Source organism: Delphinus delphis, chromosome 1, assembly GCF_949987515.2.
Source record: "Delphinus delphis chromosome 1, mDelDel1.2, whole genome shotgun sequence".
NCBI lineage: Eukaryota > Metazoa > Chordata > Mammalia > Artiodactyla > Delphinidae > Delphinus > Delphinus delphis.
In genome coordinates, this window is record NC_082683.1 from 7,286,023 (window position 1) to 7,303,093 (window position 17,071).

General features: G+C 47.8%; 1 protein-coding gene across 1 annotated transcript in view; it reads left to right on the forward strand.

Annotated features, from left to right (window-relative positions):
- Positions 1-394: 394 nt before the first annotated feature.
- The window catches only part of PIK3CD (phosphatidylinositol-4,5-bisphosphate 3-kinase catalytic subunit delta), a 29,516-nt gene continuing 12,839 nt past the window's right edge, over positions 395-17,071 (forward strand). Inside the window, exons 1-3 of the mRNA XM_060013758.1 lie at positions 395-410; positions 2,206-2,320; positions 15,549-15,721. Coding sequence (XP_059869741.1) covers positions 15,581-15,721 — 141 coding nt within the window. The 5' untranslated portion in view covers positions 395-410; positions 2,206-2,320; positions 15,549-15,580. The remainder of the gene's footprint in view (positions 411-2,205; positions 2,321-15,548; positions 15,722-17,071) is intronic.

Here is a 17,071-nt window from a genome sequence, read left to right on the forward strand (position 1 = left end):
CTCCATGCGCAATCCCACCCGCCAGCAGGGAGCAGCGGGGGTCCGGGAGGATTTGCAGCGGCGTCCACGAGTTGCGCAGCGGACGCCTGCTCTCCAGAGCTTCGCCTGGCTGGGGCTGTGAGAATTTGCCGACGGTGCCCGCGCCGCCGCTGGCCCCGCCCCAGCCCCGGGGACGCCCCGCCCCCTGGCCCTGCCGGCGTCGCCCTGTTGTCCGGACCCCGCCCAGGACCGCGCCCCTCCGCGGATGCCCCGCTCACCCGCTCCGCACCGCGGGGCTGCCCTCAGGCCCCCGGGGCTCCGCGCCGCCGCCCAGAGGCTCGCGCCCTCCCGTCGCTCCGGGACCCGCCCGCCGCGTCCCCTGGGCAACCGTCTCCAGGGAGACCGGGCCCCGCCCCCGGCATCGACACCCGGTACGGAGCCCACCTGTGCGGGCGTCTGCGGGGTCCCAGTGCCCCCCCACAGCGCACGCCCCGCCACGCCCCGCCACGCCCCGCCCAGCGCCGGGCTTTGTCCGCCAGGGGAGATCCGGGGACCGGGGGCGCGTGGGGTCTGGAGGAGGAGGCGCGTTCCCGGGGCGGACCGAACCCCGTTGGGGAGGCCGAGGCAGCGGGCCGCTCTCGCGTTGTGATTCTCTGGTGTGGGCTTATTCATACCCTCCTTTTCTGATCTCATTGCATCCCTTTTATGCCTCCGTGGGGCCGGGAATCCGGGGTGTCCCGCTACCGCCCTAGATGGGAATGAGCAGGGCCCTCAGCCGGGCTCCGGACGAGGACGCGCGCCTGTTCGGGGAAAGCTGTTTACTTGTCAGGGACCGAGCAGTTGCCGCGCGCGCCCTCCCCTCCCCCTGCCCCCGATTCGGGACCGAGCATCCTGCGCTCTGGCCATTCCTAGCGTTGCCTCCCAAAGCTTTGCCCTTGAACCCAGAGGGCTAGAGGGCGGTAGACCCAGCTCCTGAGGTCCCGGCCAGCGTGAGGGCCAGAGCAAAAGACGTCCTCCCTCGCCCCCTCTTGTGAATTCTGTCCCGGCTCCGTATTTCCTGACCTGAATTCCTAAGGACTAATTTTTCTCTTATCTTTCATTCTCTCGGCTCCATCACTTTTTTTGCTTCGTCTTTCTGTGTTTCGAAAGTGCTTTCTCTACGATCCTGTCTCATTTCCCTGTGACTGAGCTGTTGTTTTTTGTCCTCTTGTTAATTAACTCCCTTGGTCAGAATGGAAGTTATTTCTTTCTTAGCTCTTGTCGCTGACCTCCCGTTTCTCTGGTGACAGTGCTTTGGGAAGTGCCTTGCCATCCTCTCACCTGGATGCTAAATGGAGAGACCATCCAAGCCCATGTTCCTGGGCTCCTGCAGCAGGGTCCGTGGGGTATCCTTCCAGGGATTAGGCTGGCAGCCGGGTGAATTCCAGCTTGGACCTTGGGAAATGTCTTCTTGGAATGACACCTTTTCCAACGGCTTCCTAGGACTGGGCTTTTTGTCTCATGGAGAAACCAGTGGTTTAGGTTTCCTGCTCTTCAGGAGCCCAGTGGGTTCCAGGCAGGAGAATCCTGCTGTGCAGGTAGCTGGGGGGAAGTTGAGGGGGTGGCAGGTCCTGCTGCTGGAACCCAGCCGCCTGGGCTCCCAGAACTCAGGTGTCTTTCTGTCTCTGGGGTCAGATTATTTCCAGGAGCCGCCCACAGTAGGGAAAGAAGCACCACAGCGGCAGTGAGTGGGCCGACCCCTCCCCACACACCCTTCCTTTTCATCTCCAGCAAGCAGGGATGAATCTTCCTTTATGATGCAATTTGGGTCTCGAATGGGGACCCTCAAGTTCACAGACCTGCTTTTTGCAGCCATTGAATGGAACTTGAACCCAGGCTTGACTCAGATCACTTACTTTGCTTTCAAACACCAAACAAAACAACAAACAACTCTAAAAATGATCTGAGTCATCTGTATGTATATGAATTCCTGCTTCAGGCACTGGAAATGTTCCTGTGGTTTGCTTCAGTACCACCAAAGGGAGCTGGGGATGGCATTGACACAGATGGTGAAGAAGGCCCATTAAGTACAATGTGACTGGTTTGCAAAAAGGAAACCTTGGTGAGACAGTTGCTTTTGAGCTAAAGTCCTCTAAGAGAATGCACAGAAGTTTTCTGAGACTTTCTCTTTTTAAAGATTTCTTTCTTTCTCTTTCTTTTTCTTTTCTTTTCTTTTTTTTCAGACAGATAAGGAGCTCAGAGTCAGGCAAGGGCGGAATGACGCTCATTGATCCCAAAGCATCTTTAATCTGCCAGGCAGAGGGACCTTTGCTGCTGGTCTTTCTTGGACCATTCCAGAGAGGTAGGTTGGGCAAAGGAAACAAGTGTGGGGCGGGGGGGAAGAGGAGATGTTATTTTGTAGATAGGTTAAGAATTTGAATGGAATCCACCCTCCCTGACTATCTAGCCAGAGGAGAACTTCTCTTTAGGACTAGAATGCTAAAAGGAAGAGAGTGACCCAAATTTGTGCTCAGAGCCTATGAAGGGGGATGTGAACTAGACCCCAGCCAGCTTCCCAAGAGAGGGATGCTGCTACCTGGGAAGGAAGGGATGGCTGTGCTCCGAGGAGCCCTGGAGCCCATTATTAAACTGCAGCATTTGGTATTTGACTTGCTGCGTTCATGATAGAGCTGGGCTGACCTATTTGGTGCGAGAAAAATTAAAACCTTCCGAAGGAAGTGGATTGGATTTTCATAACTTGATATTGCTTCTCAAGGAGTCCTTAGGTGGGGACATTCTGTTTCTCTAGAGAGTTGGCAGTCACTGGATCAGTAAGAGGATGCTCCCTGGAACTTCTGGGACATTAGCTTGCAAGCTGAATGTAGTCCCTTCATTGTGCAGATGAAGAAATTTAGGTCAGAGACTGACACTGACTGAGCCTTCGCTGAACACCTGCCTTTGGTATCTGGGGGCAGCTGGGTGTGATTAGCAAGTGTGCAGATTTGTCCCGTTTGCAAGCTGTGTGGGTACATATGTATTCTGTGGGTGCCCAGCACCATCTTCCTTATACAGTTGCTCGAGCAGCTACTGTCATTTCTGATGGTTCAGGTAGGGCACGAGGTTACATGATGTCATCCTTGGAGGCTTTCCCCCACCCCACCTCATTTTTTCTAGGTCTTCATTGGTACTTTCCAAACTTCTTTGTTAGTGTGGACCTCTTTAAAAAGATCAAAGTATTAAGCAGAATTTTAACCTCTAAAGCAGATTAAAAGAGTGCCACTGTGGTACAAGTAGAGACTGGCCCAGAACTCCTCCCACTGAGCAGCTGTCCTACTCCTGCCACCCTCTGAAGGCCTTGGGGTGCTTCTGTGGAACCCCAGGACTCCCTGGCACATAGGCGAAAACCATGGATTATGTAGACCTGTGTAGAGGAATGAGAGTTTCTTTTTCTGCTACGCACCTGTTTACACTATCTTGATTTGTGTTTCAGAAGATGCCTTTAAATCATGATTTTTAACCCTCCTACTTTTTGATTTGTAAAGGATACCTATTTACTGTCGGAAGTTTACAAAATACAAAAAAATTACAAGCATCACTCTTCTATAATCCTACCCCCCTCCCGAAAGAACCATTGTTTCCTTGTTGGAGTATCCTCCCTGGGGAGTCTTCTGCGTGTGTCTTTGGAAACTTGATTTTTATTTCTTGGTAAATATTATCATGAACTTCCACAAAAACATAACTGAATGCATGTGTTTATCTCTGCTCTGTTTCAAAAGCCCACTCAAATGAGAGTAGAGGAATAAAAAGGTGTAAATCCTTAAGAAAACAGAAAATGATGATAGAGGGGGAGGGATATGAGCAAAACTTTTGAAAGATGGGAAGCAAGTGGGTGAAAGAAAAGCAAAGCTTAGAATGTTGAATGTCCTGGCTGTGAGGGAAGCAAGCTGGCTTGTACACACGACCCACCAAAGGCTAAAGAATGGGGGCCACAGAGTGTTCCCAACAATGGGGGCAGGGAGCGGGGCTGGAAGCAGGAATATTGGTTTAAAGTGTGTGTCAGAGCCACAGACCCCTCCCAGGCCACGTAGCCAGGCAGCTCCCTCCTCCACCAGCAGAAGATGGCTAGTTTCCTGCAGGCAGTATTGAACCAGAGCAGCAGAAGGCAGGGGAGGCTCTATATTGAGAACAGGAAGATTCAGTGAAAGTTTGCATGCTGAATAGACAGACCCTCTCCAAGCTGGTTCCTGGAACATGGCAGCCTAGCTTCTACCCATCCTCCAGGCAGGGGCCTTGAACTTCTCTCTAAGGAACCCAACCTCATGAAAAAACGCTACCTCTCAGCGACACCTACCAAGCAACCAGCCCTGCACAAGCACCTTTCAGTGCCTCTCTCTTAAATTTGAATGGGCAGCCTGGATCGTCACACGCCGAATGAGTCCTCTAACATGAAAGGCAGAGACCCAGAAGTCATAAACATGGTTGTTTTTTAAAAAAGGCATATTTATAAAACAATAATAAGCTCTTGGATATCAAAACTAGGCTAGTAGAAGTAGAAACTTCAATAGAATAGAGTTAGAAGATTGAACAATGAATTTCTAGAAAGTAAGACAGAAAGACTTGAGGGACGGAAAATAAGAAAGAGAAGATAAGAAAATTAGAGCAGTTTGGGAGGCCCAGTATCCATCTCATAGGAGCTCAAGGGAGAGAAATGGAGAAGGAAAAGTTATTAAACTCCAGGAAAAAAAAAATCTAGAACTCAAGAGTTTGCATTAAGAATCTCTGTGTAGCACTCAGCCCAATGAATAATAAGATACAGTACATCAGGGACTTACCCGCTGGTCCAGTGGTAAAGAATCTGCCTTCCAATGCAGGGGACGTGGGTTCAATCCCTGGTCAGGGAACTAAGATCCCACATGCCGCGGGGCAACTAAGCACACGCACCACAACTACTGAGCCCGTGCGCTTCAACTAGAGTGCCCGCGTGCCGCAACTACAGAGCCCACGCGCTCTGGAGCCCACGTGCCACAACTAGAGAGAGAAAACCCACATGCTACAACTAGAGAGAAGCCCATGCACCACAACGAAGAGCCCGCGCACTGCAACAAAAAGATTCTGCGTGCCTCAATGAAGACCCAATGCAGCCAAAAATAAAAATAAATAAATATATATTTTTAAAAAGATACACTACATCAAAGTAAAAGATGTTCTATGGGACATCAACATGAACTTCCAAAAGTCCAGAGATAGAAGTTACTAAAAGCCAGCGCAGGGAAAAGGGGCCACATACAGAAGATCAGAGCACGGAATGGCATTGGACTTTACAAAATCAACACCAGGAGCTACAAGACAGTGGAGCAACTCTTTCAAATTTCTGAGGGAAATTAATTCCCAACCCAGAATTCTGTAATCATCATTCAAGCAAAATAATAGGATGAAGACCTTTTTCAGACATGTAATTTTTCAAAAACTTCACACACACACACACACTCTTTGTATCCCTTTTCAAGGAAGCTACTAGAGGATGTGCTTTACTAAAATGAGAGGGTAAACCAAGAAAGAGGAACGAGTGGTACAATATGCAGTTGTCTCTTGTTTCTCACTTGGCTCAGCCACCAGATGACTTTCTGTATTTCAGCTGTTGTCTTACTTTGAGCCTTGGGAGTGGGGAGGGAAAAAAACACCTACCCCACCATGGAAACTGAAAAGTACTCTCTTCCAAGCCTCCCCTGCAGCCAGCACCTGTGATGTGGGCTCCACTGATGAAATGTACCTATGTTATATTTTGACAGAGAAGAGAGGGATGAAACGTGTGTTGTTTCCATGGTTATGGTGGTGATAGCGGGGATGGGCTTCAAGGTTGAGTTCTTGGCACAGAAGTGGCAGGGGTACAAGGTAGCACCCAGTACTCAGTGGCAATACCAGCAATTTTGCCATCAGACATGATCCTGTATCATGGAGTCCACATGGTGTAGTACAGTTATATTTCCTTTCTTGTTCAACTTTTTGTTTTTCCTGGAGTTGATAGTTGCCTCATGTTTTTAATTGCTTTGTTTGTTGCCTCATATTTTTATTTGCTTTGTTTTCAATGGACTAATCACTAATTCTTCCTCAAACTCTCCAACAGAACTATTAAACCCCTCGCAATGCAGCAAATATGTCAGACAACCTGTCAGCTCCTTCCCTGCTTAATCAGTGAGAGTCAGATTCTTTACTTGCAACCAAGAACCCTGACTGGTAGAGAGAAGGTGAAGGGAATTCCCATAATGATAGTGAAGAGAAGTTCCAATATCACAGTTGTGCAGCTGGTCTAGAGAGCAGCCAGCCCAATTTGGAGCAAGATGGCTGAGGGCCCCAGGAGGAATCTCTAAGAAAAAAATGGAGCTGATGGATTATCTGACATATTTGCTGTATTATAAGGATTTTGTAGTGCTGTTAGAGAGTTTGAGGAAGAATTACATGTTCACACATAGAAAGCAAAGAAAATTAAAAACGAGGCAACGGTAGGAGTAACAAAAAGTTGAACAAGAAAGGAAACCATAGTATAGGATGTGGCTTAGCTTTGAACAATATTTACATGGTTATAATAATGTAAGAACTAAAGTTTGATTAACAGAAAGTGATCACGTAACTATATCCAGGAAATGGGGGAGAGGATCCATGCATGTGTGTATGTGAAGGAAAGCACAAACTCATCTTCTCAGGTAAAAAGTTAAAAGTTGAAGATCAAGAAATATCAGTATAAACCTGTTCTTTAGAAATGCAGAGATAAATGCAAAAGGTACAACTGAAATTGGGGGTGGTTGGTTTGGATGTGGATGTCAAGGGACTGCTCATTTTTTGCTGCAAGCATTTTAGTTTTAATTAATTTTTAAAATTATGTGCTTGCAAAACTTTCACAGATATTAAAATTTAAAAGTCATTAGTATGATGGCCACATCCACTCATCATATAGCTGTTTTCATTTTCTCTATGCTTTCTGAAATGTTTTGTCCACAAACACATGTTGCCATGGTAAATATATGTGCATTATTGGTTTCATTTAATGTGGGGAGTATTTGCAGTGCCGTGTCATTCTAATGACTACATTCACTCTTGTTGTTCGTGTTATCATTTACTTAGACATTTCTTTATTGTTTTTGATTTATGAGTTTCACAGATAGTACTACAATCCATATCTTTGTGCATATAGCTTTTTCTTTTTCACTTTTGAAATGCTTCCTTAAGACAGTTTCCAGATTCCCCAAATTACCAGATATGAGACCATGGATCTTTCTCTTGATTTTGCTGTGTAGTATTGAGGGACCCTGCATGGTTGCAGGCCCAAGGCCCCCCTGGGTGCACCATGAACGAGCATCATAGGAGATCATAGGGATAGAACTTTTTGTAGGGTAGTTGGCTCATTTTTTTTTTCTGATGGCAGTAGCAGGAGTCAGTCTCTCTCTCTCTCTTTTTTTCCCATATAGAACAGAATTTCCAAAGACCTACACATCTCCTTCTCTGACGTCTGTCTTGGTTTTCCCCCACTGAGGATTTTTTTCCTTTTTAAAATATTCAAATTAGAAGTTACTGTCCTATTGAATAATATGGACTCAAAGGAGACACATTTAAAATGGGAGAGAATGAAAAAAAAAAAAAGGAAGATGAAGAAGGAAAAAAAAAAGAAGTGAGGGAGGCAGAAGTGGGTAGAATAGGAAACCAGGGAATAAGGTAGTTCATGTCCTCAGCTTACCTTCCAAGCAGACACTGGGACGCCTTCTTCTGCACGGTGTCACGTGACTTTGTTATTTTGTCCAATCCCATCCTTCACCCCTCTGACCTCTTTTTCTCCAGGTGGCAGGAGCTGGGGTGTCAGACAGCCCTCCAAACAAGCCCGTCCTTTCTCTTCCTGGGGTGGTCTTCAGGATGTCCTACTTGCCTGGACCAAAACAAAAACAAGCAAAAAAAAGAAAGCATTTGTATCTTGGAAGAATAGCACATCTATCCTAAAACTGTACCTGTTGAGGGCCCTGGGTCATGCATTTCCCTCTGGCCTATGGCTTCATTCTCTTCAAGAAGGTGAAGGCTGCAGGCTTCAAGGCTGGGCTGCTGGGATGCCTGTTCCTCAGCTCCTTAAGAACAGAGGATTGGGGTGTTTCGTGGCCTGTAGGGCCCAACGCCTTCCCTCATTCATCTGCTCTGCCAGCTCTGACCTGGGGCCCTGGCCTCATTACTTTCCCCGCTCCATTCTTGCCTCCCTTCCTTCCATTTTCCTCACAGCAGCCAAAGCAGTCTTCTTTGTAAAGCATAAAATCAGGCCATCTCCGTCCCCTGCTTAAAACCCCCCAGTGACTTCCCGCTGCAGTGGTGACAAAGCCTGGCTCCTCCCGGAGGCTCCAAGGCCCTGCAGGATCAGCCACATTGTCTCTCCCCAGTCTCCCCTTCTGCTGTGACTCCCATTACCTGGTCTTCTGCCTCAGGGCCTTTGCACTTCCCGTTCCAGCTGCCTGGAACCCTACCTCATAGATCTTTCCTGGATCCTTCTCGTCATTTGGGCCTCATCTGCAATACCTCACCTGAGGACCCTTACCTGACCTGCCATCCAAAGAAGATGCTCCCTGCAAACCTGTTTTATCACATTCTAATCCTACACTCTCTGAAATCATCTTGTTTATTCAGTTGTTTCTTTCTTTTTTTTTTTTTGTCTTTTCCCGTTAGACTAAAAACTCTGTAAGAGCAGGGATGGTGCCTGTCCCATTCCCTGATGGACACATAGAAGGCGATCAAATCAATATTTGCTGAATGAATGAATGAGCGAGTGAATGAAGGAATAGGACTTGGGACCTTCAGCCTTCTGGGTCAAGGAGGGGCCCCTCATTCTTTTTCCTGAGGGTCTCCAGGAGGATGTGGTGGTTGAAGGATCTCCTGGCCGCCAGAGCAGGGTGGTGGTTTCTGGAAAGCTCCTTCGGGGTAAACATCCAGGAGATTCAGCAGGTGGTGGCCCTCCAGGTAAAGCATCTTCTGCTCTGCTTCTGAAGCGCTCACTTGCTCTCACTTTCCATCTAAGTTGGGCAACAGGAAAAGTGTTCATTTCATTCTCCGTGGGAGACTGACCGGAAACAGCACTTGATTAGAAGGACTTTTTGAGGCCGAGAAGTCCTGGAAATAAACCCGGGTCAAGAGGCCCAATGTGAACTCTGCTCTGTTCAGCGTGATGTGGAAGGCCAGCCCCTGTGGCCCCCTGCCCCTTGTCACATGGCTGCTGGTCTCGCATCCTCCCAGCCTGGGTGGATGGTAGATACTTAGACTGTGTGCGTAACTACCTTCTACAACTTTCTGCGACTGAGGCTCCTTCCCTTGGGCTAACTAGGTTGTAACTTTGGGCTCTGAAATCCAGGCATTGGACAGATGTTTTGTCCTCAGGTTAAGGACACGAACATCTCTCTCTATACAGGTTCATAGGAGCCGTCCAGGGGGACCTCTAGACTCTTGCTTTAGGATAACATCGGAAGGTACAGGGCATGTTTTGCCCAGGGCATCCCCTCAGGGAGGAGGATGTTTATCGCTCAGACAAGCAAGACACAACTTCCCTTCTTTTCCCACTGCCTGTCCCCTGCTGAGAGTGACTCATGTGTTCCCTTGGGAAGCTGTTCCCCAGGGTATGTGATTGTTCCCCAGGCACCAAACAGCCTGTCTTTACATTGACAAAGGCTGGGCAGCATCTCCCGGTCAGTGTGTCAACCACATTTGTGACGGCTACTGGAAAGAGGCAGAAGTCTAACAGACTCGGGAGACGCCAGCTCAGAGCCCCAAAATGGTGGCGTTTCAACAGGAATGAAAGGGATCCTTCTGCAGTCCTGAGCTTGGGACAAGCCATCAGCCAGCTGGTCTGCCAGCCCAGGGGGACTCTGTGGGCTGCAAGGTCACTCCTAGTCCCGAAGAAGCGTTTGTGGGATTCTACATCCCTTGCTTGCCCTTTTCCCTTAGAAATAACTTAGGGCCCCCTGAGGCGTTCCCTGCTGCCAGTGGGGAAGGATGGTGGTGGCAGATGTCCTTGTATCGAAATCTTTAGAGAAACTCCTCTGCCGGCCGCTCAGGACTCAGGAGGTCAGACCCCTCAGACCTTCACAGCTGAGAAACTGTTCTTCAACCTCAGGCCAGAGAAGGTGCATCTACCTGGGAATGTCTAGAAACAGCTCGCAGAGGGCTGGTGACAGAGACCCCCGGCGCCCCACCCCGGCCAGGATGACTCTGCTGCCGCGCAGCTGTTCTGTGGATCCTGTGGGCCAGAAGTGGGAAGGTGAAAGGAAGCGAGCTCCTTCTTGCCCAGTTTTCTTTACTATTTTATTAACGATTCGGATGTGGACGGACAGAGGAAGCCTCTCTCAAGATTCTGCATGACAGAGTGAGAAGGATTGTTCCTGGTTCTTCTTTGGTCCATCCCACTTTAGTGCCTTGAGGGTGGTCGTGACCCTTACTTACCTTCCTGGCCCCATGGCTCCACATGTGTGTGCGGTCTACTGATCCCAAATGATATCTCTGTGACCCCTAAGACCTCTCCCCTGAGCTGCAAACTGGGACGTTGCCCCTTGGCTGTCTCCATTGGGATGTTCAGTAAGCAGCTCAGATCCAGTATGTCTGAAATGGAGCTCTTGCTGTTTCAGTTCCCTGCAAATCTGTTTCTCCCTTACACTTTGCCATCTCTGTAAATATCCACCAGCCATGCAGTCTCCCAAGCCCAAACCTGCCTGTCATCCTTGCTCCTTCTCTCACTGTCCCCCATCTGACGCCCCCGCACCGCGCACCCCGCCACCTTGATTCCCTCCCTCTCCAGTTCCATCTCCTCCTCCTGGGTCAAGCCACAGTCATCTGTGGCACGAGCTGCCCTACAGTCTCGCCTGCGTCCTTGCAGCCCTCCAGCATCATTTCAGATGAAAATAGGATCTGGTGGCTCCCTTTCCTAAAACCCTCTAGGGCTGTGCAGTCACTGCATCGCTCCTAGAGTGAAAGCCAGGTGCTTCCCCTGTAAAGGCTCTGCAGGACTGGTCCCTGCTGACCTCCTCAGCCCATCTCATCCCCCACCCTCCCCTACGCTCCAGCGGCAAGGGCCCGCCTTCTGTCGGCTCAGGACGTGATGGCTTACCCTGGCCCTCTGCCCCAGTGTCCTCCCCTCAGAGGGGCCTTTCTCGGCCTCCCTATATGCAGCAGCCCCTCCTGCTGTCCTCCATCACGTCGTCACTAGACACTCTGTCCTTCACCGCATTGATACAACGCGGGAACATCCTTCTTGTCTACTGTGTCTCCCCTACTGGTGTGTAAGCGCCTTCTGGGGAGGGACCCTTTGTCTCATTCACCACTGTGTTCCCAGCACCTCGCACGATTCCTGACAATAAATACTAGTCGAATAAACTAAAATATCTCAGGTTAAGTGATATATACAAAATGTCAAATCCAATAATACGTGAGTGCGGATTATTTCCATGAGATGAAATTACCAAGAATAATTGTGAGTTCCTGCGTCTAGATTCAGGAAGTTAGTGTTCCTGTACAGACTGGGAGATCCTGGCTTACTGTGAGAAGTCTCTGGAGGGTTGGCAGCCAGCAAACTTGGTGATGTGGCCACCGAAGCGCTCTCGGTGGGAAGGGGAGGCGGGGGAGGGGAGCCGGATACACTTTTAGGCCAAACAAATGGGAGTTTGGTGACTAGAACATTCTGCTACCATTGGCCTGCCGGGCCCCATCTGGAGCATCTTGCTTTCTTGGAGAGCCAAACTTCGGCAAAAGAGTCTACATCTGCTCTGTAGGGAGAACAGAGGTGCTGGGGCCACCATGCAGCAGAAGAGCCGTCAGATAACGACTCCATGTGCCTCTAGGTGGCAGCACAAAGGACAGGGCTGGCTCTTAGAGGTGGGCCAGTGTCCAAGGGAAGAAATTTCTAACACTGGAAGCTTCCAAAAATGGAATGTGCTGCTCTATTAATGGAAATAAATACTTTCAGCTGCAAGTGATAGAAAATCCAACTCAAACTGCTCTAAGTTAACAACAAAAAGGCGGGGCTGGGGTGGGTTTTTTGGCTGATAGAACTGAAAATTCTAGAGGTAGAGTGTAGCTTCAGGCATGGCTGGATCCAGGGAATCAAAGGCTGTCCTCGGGACCCTGCTTCACTTTCCATACTGAGCTCTGCTTTCCTCCACGTTGGTCCTTTCTCGGGTTCCACCCCTCAGAGCAGCGGGTGGTCACCAGCAGCTCCTGGTAGATATTCTGTCTTTTCTGTTCTCCCAGGAGAAAGTCTCCAAAGAAGTCCAGATGTCAAAACCCATGGGATTGACTTCACAGTCACATGTCCGTCCTAGAATCACTGTAGCCAGAGAGGTATGACAGTTGGCTGGGGCTACGTCCCGTTCCTGCTTCCAACGCAGTCCCTGTGGCCAGGGGAAATGCAGGGCTCTGAAAGGCTGGGCCTGGGTCTCAGGCCACTCCGGGAGCCAGGAGAGAAGTCAACCCATCTGAGCCACTTGGACTGAGTTTGTGGAAGGTCCCCAGCTCCCAGATCAAGAAACCGAAAGTTCCCAGCACCCCTGTGCCGCTCTCCCCCAGGGTAAACTGCCTTCCACCCGAGGTGACCCCTATCTCTTCTTCTGCCAACATAGACTAGTTCTGCCAGCGCTTGTTCTCCATATAAATGGGATCTTGAGCACATACTCTTTTGTGCCTGACGTCTCTCTCTCAGGCTTCTATGTGTGAGATTCATTTATATTGTTGAATTGATAGATCATCCACTCTCACTGCTAACAAACATACCATTCCATCGGGAGAGGAAACCAGTTTATTTTTCCGTTCTACTGCTGATGAGCACTTGGGAAGTTTCTGTTTGGGGGCTACTATGAATAGTGGTGCTAGACTCTTGTATGCTTCTTCTGGTGCACCTGTGCTGGCATTTCTGGAATTAATTGCTGGGTCGTAGGGCATATGTGTTCACCTTTAGTAGATACTGCTAAACAGTTTTCCAAAGTGGTTGTACCAATCCGCATTCTCGGAGCAGTTCTAAAGCCTCGGGATTAGCTGACATCTGTGTCCCATACATACTGAGAGCGACAGGTCTGGGCTTCATGGAGAGCTGGGGCTTGTTAGCAGCTGCATCCTGGGTCCTGGGCCCACAAAGAGGGAAAGAATTCCCATCCTTCTCCTGTCCCCTCTCTGGTATTTGATGCTGTCCTGCCCGCACTATCCTGAGCCTTCCTCTTTTAGGAATGAGTTTTTAATATCAACGTGTTTCCCTGCATCCCAGATGGACGAGTGTAGTCGAAGGCTTCGTTTCCACAGCACTGAGGTACCCCATCCACCCCTTTGGCTAGAGTCCTGGGGAGTTCCTGCTGCATGCGCTCATCTTAGCCTCAGGACTGAGTGGCCAAAGATGCCTTCCTGAGCTTGGCCAAAGCACTGTAAATGGATTTTCCAGAATTCCTGACTGTCCTCCACATTTTGAGTCAAAAAAAAAAGCCTTTGTCCTGGCCGTTCTCAGAAAGAGGAACCCAAAGTAGGATGTGGTTTTACAACCAGAGGAAGTGGATCCCAACAGTGGTAACATGGTAGCACAGGGTGACATGCTGCCCTGCTGCTCAGAGCAGCTTCTGCATCTAACTGAGGGTGAGGCCTGGAGCCAGCTGACAGAGCCACCAGAAGAACAGCTCTCTCAAACTAAACACTTCCTTTCAACTATTTTAAAAAGTCACTTAAATCTCGGAGGATGTGACCCTAGGGTAAGGAAGTATTTGTCTAAAGAATAAAAATGATAAAACATGAAGGAAAAAGATTTGCCTACATCAACATTCAAAACTTCTGCTCCTTAACAAGACACATAAACAAAGTGAAAAGATGACTCAAATCAGATATTGCCAACTCACTCAAGCAACAAAAGAACTGAATCTAGAGAATGTAAGAAACCCTGCAAAGCAGTAAGAAAAAGACAACCCCACAGAAAAAATGGGCAAAGTTTATAAGCTGGATATTTGCAGAAGGTAAACATTTTATGGATAATCAGAGAAATGCAAATTAAAACAAGAGAGCATTTCACGCCCACCAGATTGGCAGAAATGAGTACCAAGTACTGGCAAAGATACGGAGATTAAAAAGTTAAGGATATGGTTATACCTGTCGTAGGTTATACGTATGATCTGACAATTCCACTCCTAGGCATATACCCTCTACCTGCACTGCCCAGTATGGCAGCCACCAGCCACATGTATTTCTTGAGCACTTGAAATGTGGACAGTATGACTGAGGAATGGAATTTTTAAACATTTTATTTAATTTTAATTCATTTAAACATAAGAATTCATACTCGATTTGGTTATTGGAAAACTTTTTAGTATATTTGGAACAACTTGAGTCTGTGAACCTACTTTTTTAACCTGTTAATTGTATGAAATCTACATAAGATGAAATACTTCTGATGAAAACCTAGCGTCCGAATTGTCCTGTAAGTGTAAAATACACACCAGATTTCAAAGACTTAGCACCAAAAAAATGTAAACTATCTTGTAATTTTTCTGTACTGATAACATTGAAATGACCGTAGTTTGGATATATTGAGTTAAATAAAATAGATTACTAACTGAATTTTATCTGTGTCTTTTTACTTTTTAAAAATGTGGCTGCTGGTACCTTTGACATTCCACGTGTGGCTCACATCATATTTCTCTTAGACAGTGTTCACCAAGACTCTCACTTGTACACAAGGAGATGTGTGCAAGAATATACGTTGCAGCATCATTTGTAATAACCAACATGAGTAGACACGAACCTTGAGGTCCCTTAGCAAGAGAGGGGGGTAAATAAATTGTGGTGTACTTACACAGTGAAATATCTCCCAAGAGTTAAAATGAATGAACTGGAGCTACATGTATCAGCATGGAGAAATCTAGATTGCAGCGTTGAGTGGCAAAAACAAGGGCAGAAGACTCAGTAATCATACAATGCTTTAAAGCATGGAAAAATATTAGGAATTGTTTGTGGACACATTTTAGTATAATAAAAGGATAAAAACATGCATGGAAACTATAAACAACCAGAATCCAGGTGGTGGTAACCCTGAGTGGGAGAGAGACTCAAAGACCTCTTACTGTGTCTGTAACATTTTGTTACTTACCGGGCAGTGGGTTTGGTATGGCTGAGATAGTTCAACAGCTTGTCTGATGGCTAAAGCCATTTTCAAGCCATTTGGTTTCTGGTCAAAAAGTTTCAAAGAACGTCATCCTTCGCTCCCTCTCAAGTCTGGGGTTGTCTGCCCAGTGATCCTGCCATTTTCCATCTTTGCCGGCTGGTGGCCATGGTGAGGTCTCCCACGTGTGTGTGTTCCTGAGAAAAAATGACTTGGCATGGGTTTGTTGGTGGTTTAAACTGGGGGCACCGCCGTGAAGGATGCAGACGGAGTGCCTGCAGCTCAGCCTAGACAGTGGCCTGGGGCAGCAGGAGGCACAAGCCACCTCCCGGCTGGGACTCCGTCCCAAGCTTCCTGCTGACAAAAGTGCTGAAATCCTCTTTTCCAAAGGGTCCTACTAAAGGACTCAGCCAGCACACCTTAGGGCCTCACTTTGCCTTTGCTTCCTTTGCAGGACGATTGGTATCCGAGAATTAAAAGAGCAGGATGCCCCCCGGGGTTGACTGCCCCATGGAATTCTGGACCAAGGAGGAGAATCAGAGCGTGGCTGTTGATTTCTTGCTGCCCACGGGGGTCTATCTGAACTTCTCTGTGTCCCGAAATGCCAACCTCAGCACCATCAAGAAGGTACGATCTTGACCTTAAAACTAGTTCTCAGAGCTTGGAACTCAGAGAAGCAGACAGATGGACTCTGCAACTCTCAGATTTGAGATCCTCAGCTATGAATTTTAAAAGATATGGGGGGGGGCTTCCCTAGTGGCACAGTTGTTAAGAATCCGCCTGCCAATGCAGGGGACATTGGTTCGAGCCCTGGTCCAGGAAGATCCCACATGCCACGGAGCAACTAAGCCCGTGCGCCACAACTACTGAGCCTGAGCTCTAGAGCTCGCGAGTCACAGCTGAAGCCCGCGCACCTAGAGCCCGTGCTCTGTAACAAGAGAAGCCACCACAATGAGAAGCACGCGCATCGCAACGAAGAGTAGCCCCCACTCGTGGCACCTAGAGAAAGCCCGCACACAGCAACGAAGACCCAACACAGCCAAAAATCTTAAAAAATAAAATAAATTATAAAACAAGTAAATTAAAAAAAAAAAAAAGATATGGGAATTCCCTGGAAGTTCAGTGGTTAGGACTCCACGCTTTCACTGCCCGGGGCCCAGGTTCAAGCCCTGGTCAGGGAACTAAGATCCCGCAAGCAGTGTGGCGCGGCCAAAAAAAAAAAAAAAATTAAAAGATAAAAATAATGTCCAAGAATTGTTTAAAAACTCACAGTTGAAATCCACCTAGCTTTCCAAATTCAGCTCCCGCCTTTATCATGGCACGTTTACCCTTCCTAGATTCCTGTGAAAGCTTCAGGGTGCTGGTTCCCAGGGTGAACTTTCATCCTCTCCATGACTGTGCCATCACGTTTGAAACCACACCCCATGCATGGCCGCTTGAGTTCTCCCGGTCTTTTGTCTTCAGAGCTGTCATCATAGTCAACATCATCTTTGCAAATGGTTTTTGGCTTTGTTGAACAATTTTCATCGTGGATTACTGAGTCAAAGGATGAAATATCTGGATGGTATTTGGTACATCTTGTCTTGTGACCTTTCAAAGGGTGGGATTTAATGGGTCATGGCAGAGGACAAGGCCTTAGCCCGGAATTTGAAAAGCTATACTTGGGAGCAGAAAAAAAAGGAGAGAAGCAATGGACCATACTTGAGTTTTGTTTTGTTTTGTTTTGTGTTTTAATCTTCCCTTCCTGGGTGTTTCTTTAAAAATGAAATTTCTTTTTTTCCATTTCAAAAGTACTATGGACACATTGAAATTTAGGAGAATAAGAAAAAGTAGAAGGAAAAAATTACCCATGATCCAGCCATATGAGACAAGCACAATTAACACTTTGGCTGTTTCCTATTTTCTTTTCTATGTAGTGTTTTTTGGTGATTATGAATTTTTATATCTTTTTTCTGAGTTAACATTGTAACATCCTTT